The sequence below is a fragment of the Excalfactoria chinensis genome, chromosome 1 (genome assembly GCF_039878825.1).
Source record: "Excalfactoria chinensis isolate bCotChi1 chromosome 1, bCotChi1.hap2, whole genome shotgun sequence".
Taxonomy (NCBI): Eukaryota; Metazoa; Chordata; class Aves; order Galliformes; family Phasianidae; genus Excalfactoria; species Excalfactoria chinensis.
This window is the reverse complement of record NC_092825.1, coordinates 75,974,206-75,993,200: the sequence shown is the minus strand read 5'-3', so window position 1 is coordinate 75,993,200 and position 18,995 is coordinate 75,974,206. Positions and strand designations below refer to the sequence as shown.

General features: G+C 42.2%; 1 protein-coding gene across 2 annotated transcripts in view; it reads right to left on the bottom strand.

Moving 5' to 3' along the window:
- The window catches only part of GSK3B (glycogen synthase kinase 3 beta), a 138,985-nt gene that overhangs the window by 81,200 nt on the left and 38,790 nt on the right, over positions 1-18,995 (bottom strand). For both annotated transcript variants that reach the window (XM_072331184.1, XM_072331174.1), the window contains exon 2: positions 4,214-4,407. In XM_072331184.1, coding sequence (XP_072187285.1) covers positions 4,214-4,407 — 194 coding nt within the window. The remainder of the gene's footprint in view (positions 1-4,213; positions 4,408-18,995) is intronic.

Below are 18,995 nucleotides of genomic sequence, written 5' to 3'. Positions count from 1 at the left end.
CGCTCTACATTACACTGAGACCCTGTTCAAAACACGGCCATGCTAGAACTGTAGTGCCACAGCTGAAGAACCAACTGAACTGCAACAAAGAGTAGGAAGAGGTAGCAGCACTGCAGCTGTCCATACCATCACATTAACTACTGTTTTCAACACATTAGCAAAGATTTTACAGTTATTTTGTTGTGGCATAGACCAATGCTTCCACTTCAGTGGAGAAACCAGAAACAATACAAGCACCACAACGCTGTCCTCTGGTAATTCCTGTCTCAGGCAACAGCTTTCAGGTTAGCTTCAAACCTGGATAAATGTAGCTCAGCTTCCTGAAAGAAAATCTAAAACCAAACAACTGTGGTGCGTTTTCTGCGTTTTCATAATGAGCACCCTCCACACTCACAAAACACAGGAGGAGCCCAGAGGCCAAACTCTATTGAGACTTCCTGAAGTTTCTGAATCTTCTCCTTTAAGTTTCAAGGCTTCCTGCTGGCTTTTTAAAAAGCATTTTTACACAACAAAGAAGTTATCCAGCATGTCTCAAGATAAATCTGTCACGATACAGACATACGCAGACACCAGCTGGAGGCACAGCTAAAAATTTCACTGATTATTTGAACTTCAGAAATTAATTTATATACAATACTCTTCTCCAGACGCAACCCCAGCACTGTAACCAGTGTAGACAGGTGCGCTGAAGCACTCCTCTCTTCCCCCAAAAGGTGAGAAAGCTGATTTAAAACAGGCAAACCAACTTCTACCATCCTTTGCTACCTATGGCGGGGTTTCCCATAACTGGTATCAAAGCAAGAGCACATGTTCATGATAGAGAAGTAGAAATCCCAGTCACCACAGCTGAGACTGTCATCCAGGTGGTCATGCTAAGGTGGCAAGAGCCCAGCCACTGCGCACTTCGCAAGCAAGCTCTCTGAAGAGCAGGTCTGCTTCTGAACTGCAACCAAATTGTACAGGCAGCAGGCACTCCAAGTTCCCTGATAATCAGTCCAACATTTACAACCTAGATCAGATGTTCCCAAGGAGCAGCACACTCTGAAGTAATTGTAAACTATTCTTGATATAAGATACCTTATCTCCACCTTCCAAATCTGTCCAAGCAGAAGCTTTCTCCCAGCCTGCAGGAACATACGCCTTCAGACTTCAGAACATGCACTTCCAGATCAAAATGTAAAAGGAAGGGGAGGGCTACTCTTAGGAATTACAGGATATAACAGTGAGCTGAAGACAAAGACAGGTGATACAAGTGGCATACAAGTTTGGGGATTAAGAACATCAAATGTTTAACAGGTACTACTGGAGATGTAACTTATGCAGGTTATTAAAAGAACACTTATTTTTTTTTTTCTTTAATTAATGCTATAAACCTGTGAATCTACTTTTATACCTAACATTAATTCCACCTAGTTTAGGGACATTCTCTGCTCACATCTTTTATAGAGGGCAATTAGTTTAGAGTTCAAGGTCCAAAACCACAATGAGATTTTTAGCCTTTTTCCTCCCTTAAATAAGGAGTAATATTGAAAAACAAGCCTTCTTTCTTCCTAATGGCTTAAAAAGCACTCCAAATAAGACGTACAGTCACATAACAAGATGCGGATGAGGAAACTGAGTGAGTGCTCAGTAGGTCTGCAGATAACACCAAGATGTGGAGAGGTGTTCATCTGCGTCAGAACAGGAAGGTCCTACAGAGGGATCTGTTCAGGCTGAATCGACAGGTTGAGACCAATGAAAAGAAGTCCACAGAATTGCAGAATAGCTTGGATTAGAACGGAACTCAAGGACCATCAGGTTCCAACCCCCTGCCATAGGCAGGACTGCCAACTGTAAGATCACCTTGCCCAGGGCCCTCATCCAGCCTGGCCTTGAACACCTCCAAGGACAGGGCATCCACAACCTCTCTAAGCAACCAGAGTTCAATAAGACCAAGTGTTGGGTCCTGCACTTTGGTCACAACAATCTCATGCCAGCACTACAGGCTTGGGTCAGAGTGGCTGGAAATCTGCACAGAGGAAATGGATCTGGGGATGCTGATCAACACTTGGCTGAATATGAGCCAACAGTGTCCCAGGTAGTCAAGAAAGCCAATGGCATCCTGGCTGGTATCAGAAATAATGCAGCCAGAAGGACAAGGGAGGTGACCATCCTCATGTACTCAGCACTGGTGAGGCCACACTATACTATGTTCAGTTTTAGGTCCCTCACTACAAGAGAGGCACTGAGGCCATGCAGCGTGCTCAGAGAAGGGCAATGAAGTTGGTGAGAGGTCTGGAGCACACGTCTTATGGGGAGCAGCTGAGAGAACTGCAATTGTCCAGTCTGGTGACAAGCAGGCTCAGGGTAGACCTTATCACTCTCTGCAACTACCTGAAAAAAGGCTGTAGCAAGGTGAGGGTTGGCCTCTTCTCCCAGGTAACAGTGATAGGGTGGGACAGAATGGTCTCAAGGTGCACTAGGGGAGGTTCAAGTTGGATGTTAGAAAAAAAATTCTTCTCAGAAGGGAATGGTCAGGCACTGGAAATGCTGCTCAGGGAAGTGTCAGTAGGCATCACAGAACCTGGAGGTGTTCAAGGAACTGTAGATGTGGTACTAAGGGACATGCTTCAGTGAGCAATATGCATAGATAGGTGGAAAGTTGGATTAGATCATCCTACAGGTCTCTTCCAACTTCAGTGATTTCTATGATTTCACGATATCCACCAAGCAGAACATGACAAGGGAAACATACTAGCCTTTCACCTAAAACCAAAAGCGGAAGAGATCAAATAACTCTTTCAGGAATGACTAGATTTAGAGCTTCTGTTATTCTCCTACCTTTTCCTTTCTTACAATGTGCTCTTCTACCATACTGCTTCTCCGGTGCTGCCTTTAACACATAATACAAACCAGAAATAAATCTGACAAATCTAAGAACAATGTAAGAACTTTAAATATCTCCTTCAATTATAAGTCAAACAATGCTGCACTATTAGTATAATTTAAAAACTTCTTTCCTTTTCAGTCTTTAGCTGATGTCTCTCTGTATGATATTGTGATAACTGTGATGGTGATAACACCAATTTCAAGACTCAAGGAAAAGGCATTCTCTTCCAAAAACACTTCAAAAGGATTGTTTTCCTACTAAAACAGGACACAAATTAAAAGCACAACCAGTGAAGCTAGCTAGACATGAAGTGGTACTGAAAAACAAATGAGAACTGAAAAGGAGATGGTGAAAACATCATCCTCCAGCTCTCAGAAGTATTTCTAAAACTTTTTACAAGAGTTTCAAATCATCCCTTTTCCTTTAACATGCTTTAAATTCCAATCCTTAAGCTCAGAAACTTTTGCATCTAGCTCGTGCCAACAAGATTACCCTTGAAGTCTTTTCTGCAAACCCTCCATACGCAGTCATGAAAGCTGTGGGTTTCACCTCCAGATGCTGAAATCCATGTTTCAGATGGTAAAATCTGTTACCTTTGCCACCATTCACTCTTGAATGAGCTTATCTGCAGCTCCATCAACTATAAGAGAAAGCAGTACACCAAGAGTACACCAAGCACCTAGCAGGGGCAGGTAATGAGGTTGCTAATGGTCCTTAATTTGCATTAAGTATCACACAGAGATAGACTTCTTCAAACAGTCAGAATAGATCACATTTATGAATCAAATAATGAAGGGAAGTAACCCTCCCTCAGTCCAAACTGCCCTGGGCTCAGTACTTGTTACCTTCTCGCTTGGCCTGGGGACTTTCTGATGTATTCAAGCATAGCCTTTTACTTTATAGCTGGAAACGCCCAAGAACAAAGCCCAAAGGCATCTGTTCCTTACAGCAGTTTAATTGCTAATGACTAGAGAAGAATCTGTGCTAGAAAAAAAGAAAGTACAACACAAACTTTTCCCCTGTTGCCCTGGTTCATTGTCTCAAGAATCAAGTCTGCAACCAGGGAACAGCACAACATCAAATCAGGAAAATCAGGATTTTTAGCTTCCTGTTTTGCACAACTGCAAAAAGTAACAGCGGTGACTCACTTCACTTCAAGTTAAACTGTATTCCTTTATCAAAAAACATCTGTTTAATCTTGTTTAGTCTTGGATGTTTTTGTGTTTACATGCTCTAATGAAAACAAATGAAAAAAAAATATATGAATAAAAAAGACTGCCATAAAAGAAATGGAAAACAAGATAACATTCACAAAGAATATTCTGAAGCCATGCACACTCTTACCTTAAATCTTTTATCCTGCAGGACTTTCTTAATGGCCACAAGCTCTCCTGAATCACAGAGTTTGGCTTGATACACAACACCAAAAGATCCATTTCCAATCACCTTGGTGTCCGTGTAGCTGACTTCTTGTGGTCGGTCTGGACCTTGTCCAGGAGTTGCCACTACTGTAGTCACCTTGCTGCCATCTTTGTCGCCTGGGAAGCAGGAGAGAGAAAAACAATCAGAATATGCTCATAAGCAAGATCACCAATAAGAATGAAACAGAGAAGGGCAAAGACTTACACCGGTACGTACATTTTAATATAAGAGAGGAAGAAAAACTTTACTGTCAAAAGGCAGAAAAGCCACTGAGCATGTTTTATTATTGGCGCACATTTACTGCTGACAAAGTTTCAACTTGATCATTAAAAGAAATATTCCCTTCCAGACGTAAATAACTCAGCAATAAAATCTGCAGCATGACCAGAACAAGTACTTATTTCTGCATCATGTTAAGACAAGTGGCATTAAACAGTGTCACTTGTATTTCCCTACGCTCTCCTGTAACGGAAAGAAACAAAGCTGTCAGTAGAGCAGCATGTGGATACCCTGGTATATATCTGGCAATAAAAAAACAGCGGCGTGACAAAGTATTTTGCTTTCATGCTTCATGCTGTGCAGCAGAGCACAGACAGGAACATGTGCTTGGGACTCAAAGTAGCTGTATGGGTGCATGTGCTTCAGTGCAGATGCAGTAGTTGTGGATTTCAGCTGTCAGCAACCAGCAACTCTGAGTAACACAGCTGCTTCCCCCTAAAAAGACAAAACCATTATCACCTATGACGAGAACCATTTATCGCCAGTGTACTTCCTCCAGTTCAAAGTCTGATTTTGCTTGTAACAGGACCAAAGTTTTAGTCATCCTGCAAGCACACACCACGATTTGTTGTCCTTAAGTTATGACGGTTCAGGTTGCATTACCAAATCAGGCTGCAAGAAAAGCCAGAAGGAATCTGCTGTTCAGCAGCAATCACTCACCAATGCTACATGAACGAGACTCAAAATGCCCAACACGCCTGCTTACCAAGAAAGCTTCCTTCCACAGCTACCTCAGGAAGCCCCTTCCAGTCCTTCACTGCTCACGCACCAAGGAAGATTTTCTCTAATACATAACCCAGGTCACCTTTACTGCAGTTAGGCATATCACTAGCTTGACTCCCCATAGGCATGGAAAATGAACTCAATCCCCTCCCACCTTCTCTCCTCCCACTCCAACACATGAAGGACTGTTGCAGAGGACATTACCACCCTGAAGATGTACTTCTCTTTGGGGACCTGTCCCACCACTGTTGACATCTCTCAGGTATGACACCCAAAAGCAGACACTCGAGCTTAAGCTTACCTGAGCTCTGCCCAGTACGCTAGCAGCTCCTTGCACCCCACTTGCAACACACTTGTTTGTGCAGCCCGGCACAGCATTTGCAGCTTTTGCAATGTGAGAATCTGATTGACTCAGAGCATGTTTGAGTGCCAAACCCTTCTGTGCAGAACCACTGCCTGCCAATCACCATCCCCTTTCCATTCCGCACCTGGCTGTTCTCATCATGACCAGGGTCCGCATTTGAACCAGCTGAACTGCATCCAAGGCTTCCTAACAGTATTCTGTCAGCTTGTCACGCACTTCCAATACTGGGCAACCACTAACAGAAGACCCATTTCACAATGCTACGCAGAACTTACCACAAAAATTGTCAAAAACCAGAAAATCCTGCAAGCCAGCTGAAAGACTCTACAGAAACCCTGTAAATATTTTATCTTGAACCCCTGCTACAAACAACAAAATAACCAAACATCTGTGCTCCCCTCTAAGGGGATTTTTAGCAGTCCATTACTTTCCTAGGCTGCCCATGGGAAAACGAGCTTGAAAATGTCTAAAGTCAAGACGCACGCATCTGCTATTACTTCTGCATCCAGAAATGCAGCACATGAGTGGGTTGGTTTGCCATTATTTGCTCCTGAAAAATTCACTTCAACTGTTACTCATCTCTTACCTTTCAAGTTTCTACAAACAGTTTGCTTCTATGCATCCAACTGCTTCGAGAAACAAATAGATTTAAAAAGAAGAACATTACCGCAAAGGGTGATGATTCCTTGCCAAACAATACACAGCAGATATATATAGATTCCTTCCTCCAAAATATTCACCAGGTGAGAAGCAGATTTACACGTTTGAAGAGAAAGCAGCAAAGCAACAAAAAGCAAAAAAGGGTAAAAGGAGGCAAACAACTGCTCAGATAGAAAGGAGAATAAAGAGAAAGCAGAGTAAAATTGCATGGAAAATTAACCCTCCTCTTTGATAACTTTAAGAAATACATGGATGGAAGAAGAACACTGATCATTATTTTTTCTATTGTAAACAAAATGAAAGTATAATTTTGACAGCAGCCTTCCACCTCCACTTGCCTGACTCTCTCTGATGAACATTCTAACTCAGCATATATGAATAGGTGACATTTGTGTTCCTGCAGTAATCCTTGTCATCTAAAAGATAAATCCTCTGCTTCCCCACTCCTTTTTTCCAGGCTTGGACACAAGGTTGGGGCTTTGAGATTATAAGTAATGAGGCTCATTTCCAGCCCTCCCAAAACCAGATTCTAGGGGTAGAAGGAAACTCATCTCTGGCAACTCCCACTGAAATGTGAAGTGGTCTCAGGAGAGATGCTTAAGGGACACTCTTCAGAGCTGGAAACTCCTTTGGGATATCCTGGACCACAAGTGCAAGCCCTGAGTTTTCTCACTTGGCTCCACTGCAGCTATCCCAGAGCTCCAATGAGAACTTTATGAGGTTTCCTTTAAACACGAGTAAAAACAACTCCCAACTAAATTCATTAAATTACTGTGGCTTCAAAACATATAGCGCTGATAATAATTGGCTAGCCAAGGAATTGCTTGGTTTCCTTACCAGCATGTTACAGAGCATTAAGCCCCCTAGCATTAAGCCCCCTAGGTGTTCCTCTCCATTTCCTTCTTTCAGTGAAGCACAGTAAGGACTCCAGACTTCCAAATATGACCCTGCTGGAGTTTCAGCTATACTACATTAGAGAATATCTGAAGCTAAGTTACTGTGAGGTAAAATTCACCCTGTGCTTTTGACAGCTTTGATCTCAAACAGCAAATATCTTGCTACTTCTCCAAGCAATCAAATAATAGGTGCTTGTATCACAGCAGCATCCAGGAGCCCCAAGCCAGTTTTGCCACTCATGTACACACTGTTCAGAAGCCCATATCCAGTTCAGCGTGTATGTCAATTCTTAATGTCTGGACAGCAAGAATTAACTTGCCAGTCAAACAGCATATAAATGAGTTTGCTGGAACAACTCTGGGAAATAAGGTTTTAGCCCCAGTGTGACAAAAGCTGGTGGAGAGGAAACACCCGTCTCCAGCAATCTTCGCTATCTCCAAATTGAGATTCCCAACAGCAAACACCAGGAAACATCACATCACAGCAAGTCTCAACGCGAAGCTGAGACAGTTTTCATCTCATCTGTTTTGCCTCTTGTTTCAGGCTGTCAGACTTGGTGGCCCCACTGTTGTAGATGCTACACCCCACTGGCTCGGTAAGCACAGTGTTCTCAACACCTTGGATTGCAGGTCTACGAGATAAGTTGAAAATATAAGGAAGGAAGGAAGAAAGGACCAAACACCAAAACATTACAACTCCCAACGCTCACATCAGAACAGCTTCTGCTGTTTGGCCCAGCAAGCTGACTTCTGTCACCAATGACACCTTGCTACACTTCAACAAAAAGGCAGATTCATACCATGGTACAACCATCATCTATGTAAACCACTTTTTTAATATCCAAGACAGAAGCTTAAGTAAAACTAAACAGCTACTAGTCTAAGGCACTTGCATTTTCACTGGGTACACCCAAACCCTTAAACCACTTCCCCACACCGTTCAGGTGTTTAACATCCATTCCATAGTATTTAGGGGTGCTCTTGATCAAGAGGTTATTGCAGAAGCCGGATCACAGGAGTGCAAGTGGAAAACAAATGCACACAGTATAATTCCCAAATGTACTGATGTTTCTAACTCACTTTCTACCTTCCAGCACAACTACTACAATGGACAAATTATGAGCATTAGGTAAAGTTAGTTAGTCAGTTTTGGGGAAGAAAATAATGTATTCCTCTCAAAGATGACAGTATTAAAGCACCAGGGCAAACTCAAACTCTGTTTTCCAGCATCTTAGTAAAATTTTAGCATGGCTCATGTCATCATTTTATCTTACAATGATCGCTTACCCTTTCAAATTCAGGTATTAATCGAATTTTGTGCACCCAAAAAGAAGCTGAGTACATGGAGGTCACTTTGAAAGTAATGGCTCTGATTTATTTCCAAGGAAACTACAACAGATAAGAAGAGTGCAATAACACTATTTGATGCATCAAATTCTCAGCCAAAAACCCACTATTTTTTAACATGGTCACCACCATTAGCTGGGCATTTTTGCCAGCAATGAGCCTGCATGACACATTTGTCAGCATCTGAAGGGTGGAGGTGACCCACTCTTTCACAGCTGCTACAGTGGCACTACTGCTAGGAAAATGATGCCCACGTAGCCCATCTTTCATTGGCTCTATCAGATGAAAGGCGGAAGGTGTGAAACCCAGACAATACAGTGGGTATGGTAGGACAGTCCAGCTGAGATTGGCAATGTTTTCTGGTCTTTGAACTGGTATGGGGCCTGATGTTATCATCTTGCAAGAGAAAGACTGTCTTCTTCTCTCGCGTGACCAATACTTCAGCTCAGTCACCAAGGCACTGCAGCAGTCAGAGCTGATGGGCTGTGTTTCAAGAAATCCTATCGCAAAAAGCAGTGTGCAGCATTCTACCCACTGAGGGTTGTTGTCTTGAACTTTTTCTTCCAAGATGAATTCTCACGTCAACACTTCACGGATTGCCGTTTTGACTCCAGTTCATAGTGCTGACACCACATCTCATCACGGCTAACAATGCAATCCAGGAAAGCATTACCTGAAGCCTTGTATTCATTCAATAGGTCCTGACAAACTTGAATACGTCATTCTTTCTGTTCATTTGTAAGCATTCATATGATCTACCTGGCATAAACTTTGTGATATTCCAACGTTCCCACCATTGTTCCCAAAGCACTGAAGCAGATACTGAACTCCACAGACAGATCTCTCTCTCTGATCACAATCTGCCGATTCATGTGGATGAGCTGATCAAAATGCTCTTCATTTTGTGGTGCAATAGCTGTACATGGCTGTCTGGAACGTGGCTTTCCATTGCTGCTGCCACTGCTGAGACACACCACCCACCATCTCACCGTGCTCTATCAACATTCAGCAAGCAGCAATAAATGTCAACAGGAGCATTTTTTTCCATAAGGAGGAATTCAATTCCACACCTTTGCTTCATCTGCACTTCCATGTCAGCCGCCATTTTGTCAGGTTGCCCCTCTGCTGCCATCCGTGGCACAGCAACAGCATGAAAGGTTCAACCTCTACTGCCATTCCACCAACGTCCACCTCTGACATCGCGTGCCAATGTAACAAAACAGGAGGCATTACTTTCAGAGTAGCCCTCGTATTAAGTTCTGCATTTTTCTGTACAATTTACCAATTAAACCCAAATGAACCTGGATCAATGCTACTGCAATGAGACAATCACATGCTTTAGGAATCAGATGCATGCTTCTCAAAAAAAAAACCAAAAAAAACCAACAAAAACAAACCACCAGATGATGTTTACCCAGGTAAGACAATGGATTTGAACACTGGACAAGGATTTCCTCATATAAATATCCCATCAGCTGCAGACTCCTACTGCCAGCGCAAAGCTGCAAGCGTCCTGCACGTAGACTTTTTGCTAGTGACTCAACATAGCTGTCAGTCAGTAAAATTCACTTCAACCCTCAGAGACCATGAAAGACTTCCTCTGCTATTGATCGCAACTCCCACTATACATTCTAATGAATAGGCCTGGAGAAAGTCCAAAGTTATGTCTGCTCTGCATCCCTTCAGCTGTTTAACTTCTGACTGAGAAGTACAGATGCACACTAATGCACACACAGACAGAGATCTATGATTCTTTACCGCTTTCAACTACACATAATCCATTTTCCTTCTCTTTCATACATTCTGAAGGACAGAAACAAAGAATAGGATGTCTATTTATACTTTCTTCCTACTTCAAATACTACCTCAATTCCTTGTGCTGTTTACAAACTCCTCCATCTCCTCTTCCTTCTAACTGTACCTACCTGCTCTTCCTTCCATCCTGCAGTTGGTACACTTCTCCCTGCTGCTGCCATGCATAGTAGTCATCCCACCTGATGTTTCATGAGGTGCCCTAGACATAAAAGAAGACCTCACACAGCTAAATCATGTTCTCTAGAGTCTACAATCATGTAGCTATCTTTCTCCGCTTGATTCAAATACTTCCATTGATCTGTTTTAACTCTCAGAGCCATTTCCCTATGAACGTATTGCTCAACATTAAGTCAGAATTGTAGTCCGTTCCCCTTCCCGTGGTCTCTCATCTTAATTTGCTTTACGTTCAATACACTCAAACAGGCACTACTCCATGGAAGTACTACACCACTGCATGCAGCCCTTGCCAAGTGCAATAGGTTACAACCAGCAGCTGCCACCGCTGCTTATAGGACATGAGTGACCAGGGGCTATGGAAGTCTATCAGAACCACACTGGTGATTTTTGCTCAATGCTAATGGAGAAGGTTAAAGGGTCTGAATACTCCATGACAAAAATGTCTTGATAGAAAGCACAAGAATGTCATCTGCATGATGTGATGCAGTCCATCAGATCACACTAAGGAACAAAACTCCTGGCTACTTAAATACCTGTTTAATGATCAGTGAAAGAAGAAAGAGAGCTAGAAGTCCTCAGTCAGCTGCTGCAATCACATCATGATTATACTATTCATACCAAGATAGGTAAATCTGAGTAACATGGTTTCCCTGCACAATTTTGTGAAAGGTTAATTTCAGTAAAAGCTAATAATTATGAGAGAGTACAGGGGACAAAACACAATATTATTCTTTTTCTGAACTGTGTGTTACTGGGCAGTATCTTTCTTTAATCAGATAACTGAATGAATGGACATTACCTACTGGGAGACAGCAGAAGATAGACTTAAATTTACAACAGAATTAGAAAAACTCCAAGTCAGGAGTCTAAAATAGAATACTTAAAACATGTTTTCAGTACTTTCGCTTTAGCAAAAGAAAACCCCTGTATTTCAAAAACAGCTCAATTCAAACACCAAACAAAAACTCACGTTGTCAATCATCCCCAGAGAAGGCAGAAACATTCAACATATATTGGTATACTGGTTTTGGCACAGGAAATGTCATCTGACCTCTTGACTGAAACTGAATACCATAGGAAAAGAACAGCCACCAGACATTATGTAAGATCAGAAGAATCCCACAATTTGAGTCCAAGGACTTCAGAAGAGCTGGCTGAGAAATGGTGTTGATTTTTGAAAGCAATCAGAATACAGGAGAATCAAAAAGACAAATGAGATGACCCAGGTAATTATGACCCTATATCTTTGATGATAATTCCAGATCAAGCGCCATACCAGCTCTTTTGGTGGTACAGAAACAGTAACATGGCTTGTGGAGACTAGAATGTTGGGCTCCACATTTCTGCACAGACTGCAGGCTCATTTGGAAAAGAGAGAAAAAAGAGCATTGATACAAATGCACTTCTATGGGATTTGTGACTTACTGCCCCCTACATTAACAAAGACACAAGCATACAGAAAGAAGTATGATTATTAGTTCAATTACAATTAGGCCATAAGTTTCAACATAACTAAGATCTAAGAAGGGCTATTTAGAGGTCCCAAAGGCACTAACTGTTGGTCTTCTTGCCTCTTCTGCCACCAGCCCTAAAGAAAAGCAATACAAAACTCAGAGCTGTACAGAGAGATCAGTGAAGCAGCAGCTGCCTTCCCTGCAAAACCCAGGCATAAAAAGGCTGTAGGAACCAAGGCAATGGGCCATGCCATCAAACCCAAAGGGTGCAGGCATCTACTCTGACCTGAAAGGCACCCCCAGCAAGCAATGAGCAGAAAGAAATACCTAAGCTGAACACAGCCACTTAGACCTGAAGCAGTCCTTAAGGTGGACACATAAAGGAACATCAGCCAGGAAACAATCAAGAAAAAAATAAATAAAAAATAAATAAATTCCCTCTTTGGCATCTATGCAAAAGTTACTGCATTTATTTCAGGTGACTGGAATTCGTAAGTGCTAATTCAAAACACTAGAGGTTCAGAAAGACACCACAGACATTATAAGAAAAGGTAAGAAAGATGCATTCCTTTGAATGCGACTTTAAGAGACCAACCAATTTAAGTCTAAGAGACAAAACTGAATGAGCATTATACTGAAAAGGCACATTTAAGGAATAGATATTTCAGCGAGGACCCTAATCTATAGGTGAGGGTATCACACAAGGACCCTGATCTATAGGTGAGGATATCAAACGCAAAGATTAGAAACAGAAGAGTCTGGGATAGAACTAGAGCAAAGTCAAATGTCAAAGACGTGAATTTTCTGAAGACTCTGAAAGCCAGTGTGATTTTTGCGGCACGGTATTTTATTTCAAACTGGAATCTTTTCTAAAGCTTACCGCGTAGCTGGGCAACAACTATCAGGCTTGAAATAAGAAAGCCTGCACAGTACAATCGTGATGATCTCTCCGCGTCTTCAGAATGCCACAAAAACTCAATACTTACATTGTATTATGCAAACTAGATAGTTCTCCATGGCCCTCATGGAAGAGTATGATCGCTCAATAAAGAATATGCTGCTTTCCATGGTAATCAAAATCTGCATTCAGTTTAAAAATCATCAACAAATGATAAGAAATAAAAGCTAGTGATAGATAAATGATGAAAAGCTGAAACAATCCTTCTTTTGACTTTATTGACAATAGCCAGACTGTAGCTGCAATCAATTACGTGTCAATTCACAAAGACAAAACAGATCAATTTTAGCTGCAACAGCCAAGCCAATCAAAGATCACTCAGGTTTTTAAAGCACTCCATCCTGAATTCAGAGTTGCCTTTGTTTCTATCTGGACACCCAGAAACAAAGGAAATTACATGTACATATATATATTTTTTCATTCCACTTGCACCTAATGTTAGTGAAGCTTACTAGATGTCTATCATCTCAAAACCTGCCAGTGTAAAAGAGCTACTGAGACGGCTACACAAATTTCAAGTAAAACACGCTAAGCTTCTGCAGGATATAACTAAAACCTGGAGGAAGAAGTAAATACAAGGCAGAAGTAAGTCAGTGCCACTGTAATGCATGCTATGACACTGCTATAAAATAAGATGTACCAGCTCAGAAAGGTAAAATAACTTCATTATTAAAAAAATGAGCAAGCGTATAACTCAAGCATTCTGTTCCATGCCTTTTTGAGGTCAGTATGTCACAAGGAACAGAAAGAGATGCAGGGACAGTTTTTCTCCTACTATTTACTTGTTGATAAAGCCCCATTATTTACCCACTGATAACAAGCATTTAACTAAGCAATAGCATCTAGATTTACTACGCTTCAGTCCAATCGTTCCAAATGCCACTGGAGTTTTAAGCCCCCATTTTAGAGAGGCAGTTCAATTTACTCTATTTGAAAGCTTAACGATGAAGACTGCAAACAAGCATTTAAAAAATTACAAGATGCTTCTCAGCTCCAAAAACATTCACATGATAGTCTTGTTAAACGTTCACTGCAAGGTCACATGAAGATCTAAGGTATTTACTTTCTACAGGCTGGTAAGTCTTAACTAAGGAAGTCAAGGCAAATACAGCACAACTTTCACACTGCAGTGTGCTCATTTTCCCCAGCATAAGCTTAACTCAGAACAATCTCTGACAATATAAATCCCACAGGGAAGAAAAAGCACAGGAAAAGCCCTATTGCGTTAGCTCAGACCCTATCGCTTTGGCCATCAGATGACTCCTCTGGGTCCAACAGTGGCAGAAGGGAATGCAGCAGCCAGCTGCTAGGTGGCCACCACCAAGTCCCAGCAGGTCATCGTCTGCAGTAAGTCATGCAGTCATATTCAAAGGGATCTTCCAGTGTCAAAATGAAAAATCATTTTCCTGAAGCCTTCCTTCCTATCACTATGTGAGCCAGTGCCCACACCTTTCTGGCTTCATCATCTCTGGCAGTTTCCTCCAAGCACTCCTCCCAGCACGGCAAACAGACCTAAGCTGTATCGAGCTACAGTGAGGACACTGAAGTGCGGGAAAAAAACCTAGCCTACTATCAGCCTACAACATGAAAGAATTTCTTTCTCCCATGACTAAACAAAGCGTTCACCTGAATGCTTATACTTAAACTTCTGCTTTGGAAAAAAACACAGAAACATACAATTAAGGTAATCTTAGCAGTGGCTGCCAGTGGTGTTTCATAAGCAGTCTGGCAGACATTAGCAGCTATTTTTAGCAGGTCCTCTCTCTGTTCTCCTCTCTGCCCACCCACCTCACACACACACATGCAGACAAGCCCACTCCACACGCACTGCTTGGCTCCATAGATCAACTTTACATTTAGATAAGGTGATTCCAGAGCTTATGCAGTGAGTACTAAAGCGATCACAACAGTGTCTGTTCTAATAATCTCGGGTCAGGTCATTCCTGTCCCAAAGAGCTTACAGATTACAAGGAGGACAGGGAGTGCATGGAACACCACAATATTATTGTGGCCTCATCAGACGACATCCATCAGAGAGACCCAGGCAAGCCCCAAAGACCATACAGTACTAGGATCTCTCATTTGAAGTTCCCTTTAGTTATTCCTCCCTCTTACATCATCAAGGATCATGATTTAGCTAACGTTCGCCAAAGACGACTATAGCAGTTCAGCTGACACATAATAACTTATAACCCCTCTGTAACTGAGCCCTGACAGGGCACTGAAGAGCCCCAAGTTACAAACGGATCGTATTTACACACTTGCTCGTGCCATTCAACAGCCGATTCTCAACGCATCCATTGGCGACTTCTAGCACAGCTGACACTCAATCCAGACACCCACCGATACACTCGCTCTGACACCTCCCCTCTCTTCCCTGAAAGGCTAACAATTAATTAATAGCACACATCTTTGGGGAATTATTGAAAGACTTGCAATCTTCCCCGCCGGTCTGAGATGTAAACCCTTCATAACCGTGTCATGCAAACTACATTAAAGTTCACTACTCGAGGACTTATCTAGCTGGGTTTTAACTGCATTTGTTCTAGGATTTGATGCATAGGTACATCACCTAGCCAAACACATATCTGATCCCTAGGAACAAGCACCATCATCACCATCATTGTTTTTTCCCTGTTCATTACTTCCTAGCATATGTTAAAAGGTTTCTAATTGTACTCTTGCATGCAGTAGCTGTAAGTCACCAAAGTCCGCCCTACAGTGCACCTACATGAGTTAAGAACATCTTAATACATCTCGGAGGCAGTCTCCACTCTTCTACTGGAGTTTAAATGAGAAATCCTTCAATCCTGTTTGTTACAGCAGTGCTAAGGATCAACTGTGAATAGGATCCCACTGTGGCAGGCACACCATTGCCTGTGGGGCCTCTAGCACAAGGACAAGGTGCTGCCAGAGCAGGTCCAGCAGAAGCCACAAAGATGAGGACAGCGCTGAGGTACCTCTCTTACACAGAAAGGCTGAGGATTCTCCTTCAGCATAGAGAAGACAAAGCTCCAAGGAGACCTTGCTGAGGTCTTCTAGTACTCTAAGGGAGCTTTTAAGCAGGAAGGCTACAGACATTTTACATGATCTGATAGCGATAGAAGAAGGAAGAATGGCTTGAAACTAAAAGAAGGGAGATTTAAGTTAGATGTTAGGAAAAAATTCTTAATTCAAAGGGTGGTGAAGCACTGGAACAGAATGCTCACAGAAAGGCTGCAGATGTCCCATCCCCAGGTTAGAAGGGGCCCTGGACAGTCTGATCTAGCGGGTGGCAACCCACTCCAAGGCATGGGGGCTGGAGGTTCAGTGATATTTTAAGGTCCCCTCTAACCTAAGCCATCCTATAATGGAGAGAAAGCTCCTCTTTCAGAATCGCAGGCTGGCCTATAGCACACCAACTGACCAAGCTGGGCTGAGACAGCAGGTCTCACAGAGGAAACTGCATGATGGTCAGGGCGTGCAGGCAAGAAACACAGTTATTTGGGGATGGAGGAAGGAGGAAAATACCTAAAAGGAAATAGGCTAAAATAAATAAATACATAAAATGAAAAGAAAAAAGTAAAGGTAAAGAAAGGTAGGGAAAAAAAGTCAAGATCAGAACTATACTAAAAAGAGAAAAAGTAGCAGGAAGCAGAAGAAGAGATTTAAGGAAAGACCTGCAGCAGGACTGCTTTGGGAACCTCCCTTACACTCCCAGTTTACCCTATAGAGGAGAGGAACACAGTATGTACTTATCACACTACTCCCTGTAAAGCCAGAAAACAACACCAGATAACCACAGACCAACCTATGGTGTTAATGAGACCGAGGATGAAATCACAGTGAGAAGCAGGTAGTCTGGAATCTAATACAGAAGCCAAAATCCCAACAGAAAGACAGATGAAGATGGTTATGAAAAGCACTTATTTGATACCTTTTAACTCCCAAAGAGGAGCAAGAAAATAACCAACTGCTCAGAACTGACATCCTTCATGGGTGGGAAAAAAGGCATAGGGAAACACGTACAGTGAAAAAATGGCACAGAACAGATCAAACAAGGAGCTAATCAGAATTCCCCACATTGAACTGTGTTCCCTAGTTCAGTGCTAATTGAAGAGTCAAAGGGACATCACAGTCACCCCTGAAAGGAGGTAAACCAAGCTATGCAGCACTGCCCAGGGTCCTGCTGCAGAATGCTCACCAGCCCTTATGACTACACAGCCTCAGTGCTGGTCATAACAACAATACAGAATAGCACAACTATGAAACAAGTCAGTTGAGGTTGAAAATGGCTTTGAATTCAAGTAGGACATTATCTCAACATTAAGAAACTGTAAGCGTGCCATCAACATATTATAGATACTCTCACTGGCAGAAATACACAGCATGGGTGAAGGTGCTCCAATTACAGATGATGCAGCATTTAGGAACTAGATGAAAAGTTCTCGATCATTGGCAAGCTTTAAATTTTTGTTCTGAAGTTATGAAAACAGTAGAGCAAGAAGAGAAAGCAAACTAAACATCGTGCATTTCTAAAACTATTTAAGTTCAGAAGATGAACTATTTTTTTTTTAACCCCTTTTTAAGATATCTGTATCATCTAATTAAAGTAGGGCAACTGTCTAGAACAGGGGTCCAACTTCCCACCTTCACTCCTCCTGCAACAGGCAGTCTGGGAATCTTGCAGCCTTAGACTGAGCCAGGTTAACTACTGACCCAACAAAGAAACCCATCTCCAAATGGAAACAAGCCCTCTTGGGGACACACAGTTGTCAGTTCTGACAAGAGGCAGAAGGGTGAATGGGACCATTTCCTGCTGCACACACTTTCAGACACATCGAGCAATATAAAACCATATCCTGGGACTCAAAGCTTTGGCAGAGCTGCGGGCTGTGCACAGAAGGGCAGCTCTAGCCCTCAACCTATTTTAACAAGAATTTCTCCTTCAGTGAGAGGCCAGTAATAGTGTGATATAAACTACAGCAGTTGTCTTCACGTATTTTATTGTAGTATACAGATTTTACTAAAACAACATCCTACACAATGAGAATCTCCACAAAGACAAGCCATGATCAAACGGAGTATTTCTCTCTGTAGGAATGAGGCCAGCCACCTGGGGAATCGATTCCCTCCTGCCGACACATGGGGCTTTGGGAGAAAAGCTCTAAACACACCACTGAGGTTCTCAACAGTGTTCCTGTAATTGTTTGTTAAGGAAGACTGCTGGAGCTTGAAATCCTGAAATAGAGGCAGCTTTCTGGTAGCATGGAAAGAAGATCAGGGCTGTTTTAAAACAAAACTTCCTCTCATTTATGACATTAAGGGAAAAAAAAGAACAAGATCAGTTCTGCTATTCCATACTAGGCTAAAAGTGTATTGCTTCTAAAGGTATGAAGCAGAAAATAAGCAATAGTAAGTAGAAAACTGACCTAAAAACTCATGAAAGTAAATGCTGAGAAATTATATGTAAGCCTGTGCAGGAGTTGCAGACCTATCCAGAAATGGAGGTTTTTCAAGTGCTGCTGTGTCAAATCTCTACAGGTTTTGAAAACACTTGAGGCTGTCTTGCCAACAGTGCCACAAGTCTTCTTAGTTACACGTTTGATCTCTGAGGAAAGAGGAAACAGACTTTAAGGTCTCAACGCTGCTTGCTCTTCCTTTTCTTCTTATGTCTACTCCTCATCCTAGGAGTCTAGAAGGTACAGGCAAAGGACTCTATTTCTAGAAGAAGACAAAAGAGCCTATTGTTTCTTCAGTGCTGCTGTGATAGGAGAATAACGATGACGATAATCTTGATCCAGCTAGGGAGGTTACTTTCAGCTCAACAGCAGACACTCACATATAAGACTACAGACAGAGGAACAGTGTTGTGGAACCACACCACAGAAGGGCTTATTTACCAACCTCTAAAGACAGTAAGTGGCAAACAAAGCACTAAGTAACACAGTTCCTTTATTAGAAAGATCAATCAGGTGTGCTTGAGTATCTTGCATCTATCAAGACGCAGGAAGCACATAAAGCAAAGGTTCATCCGTTCCGCCTTCCCCAT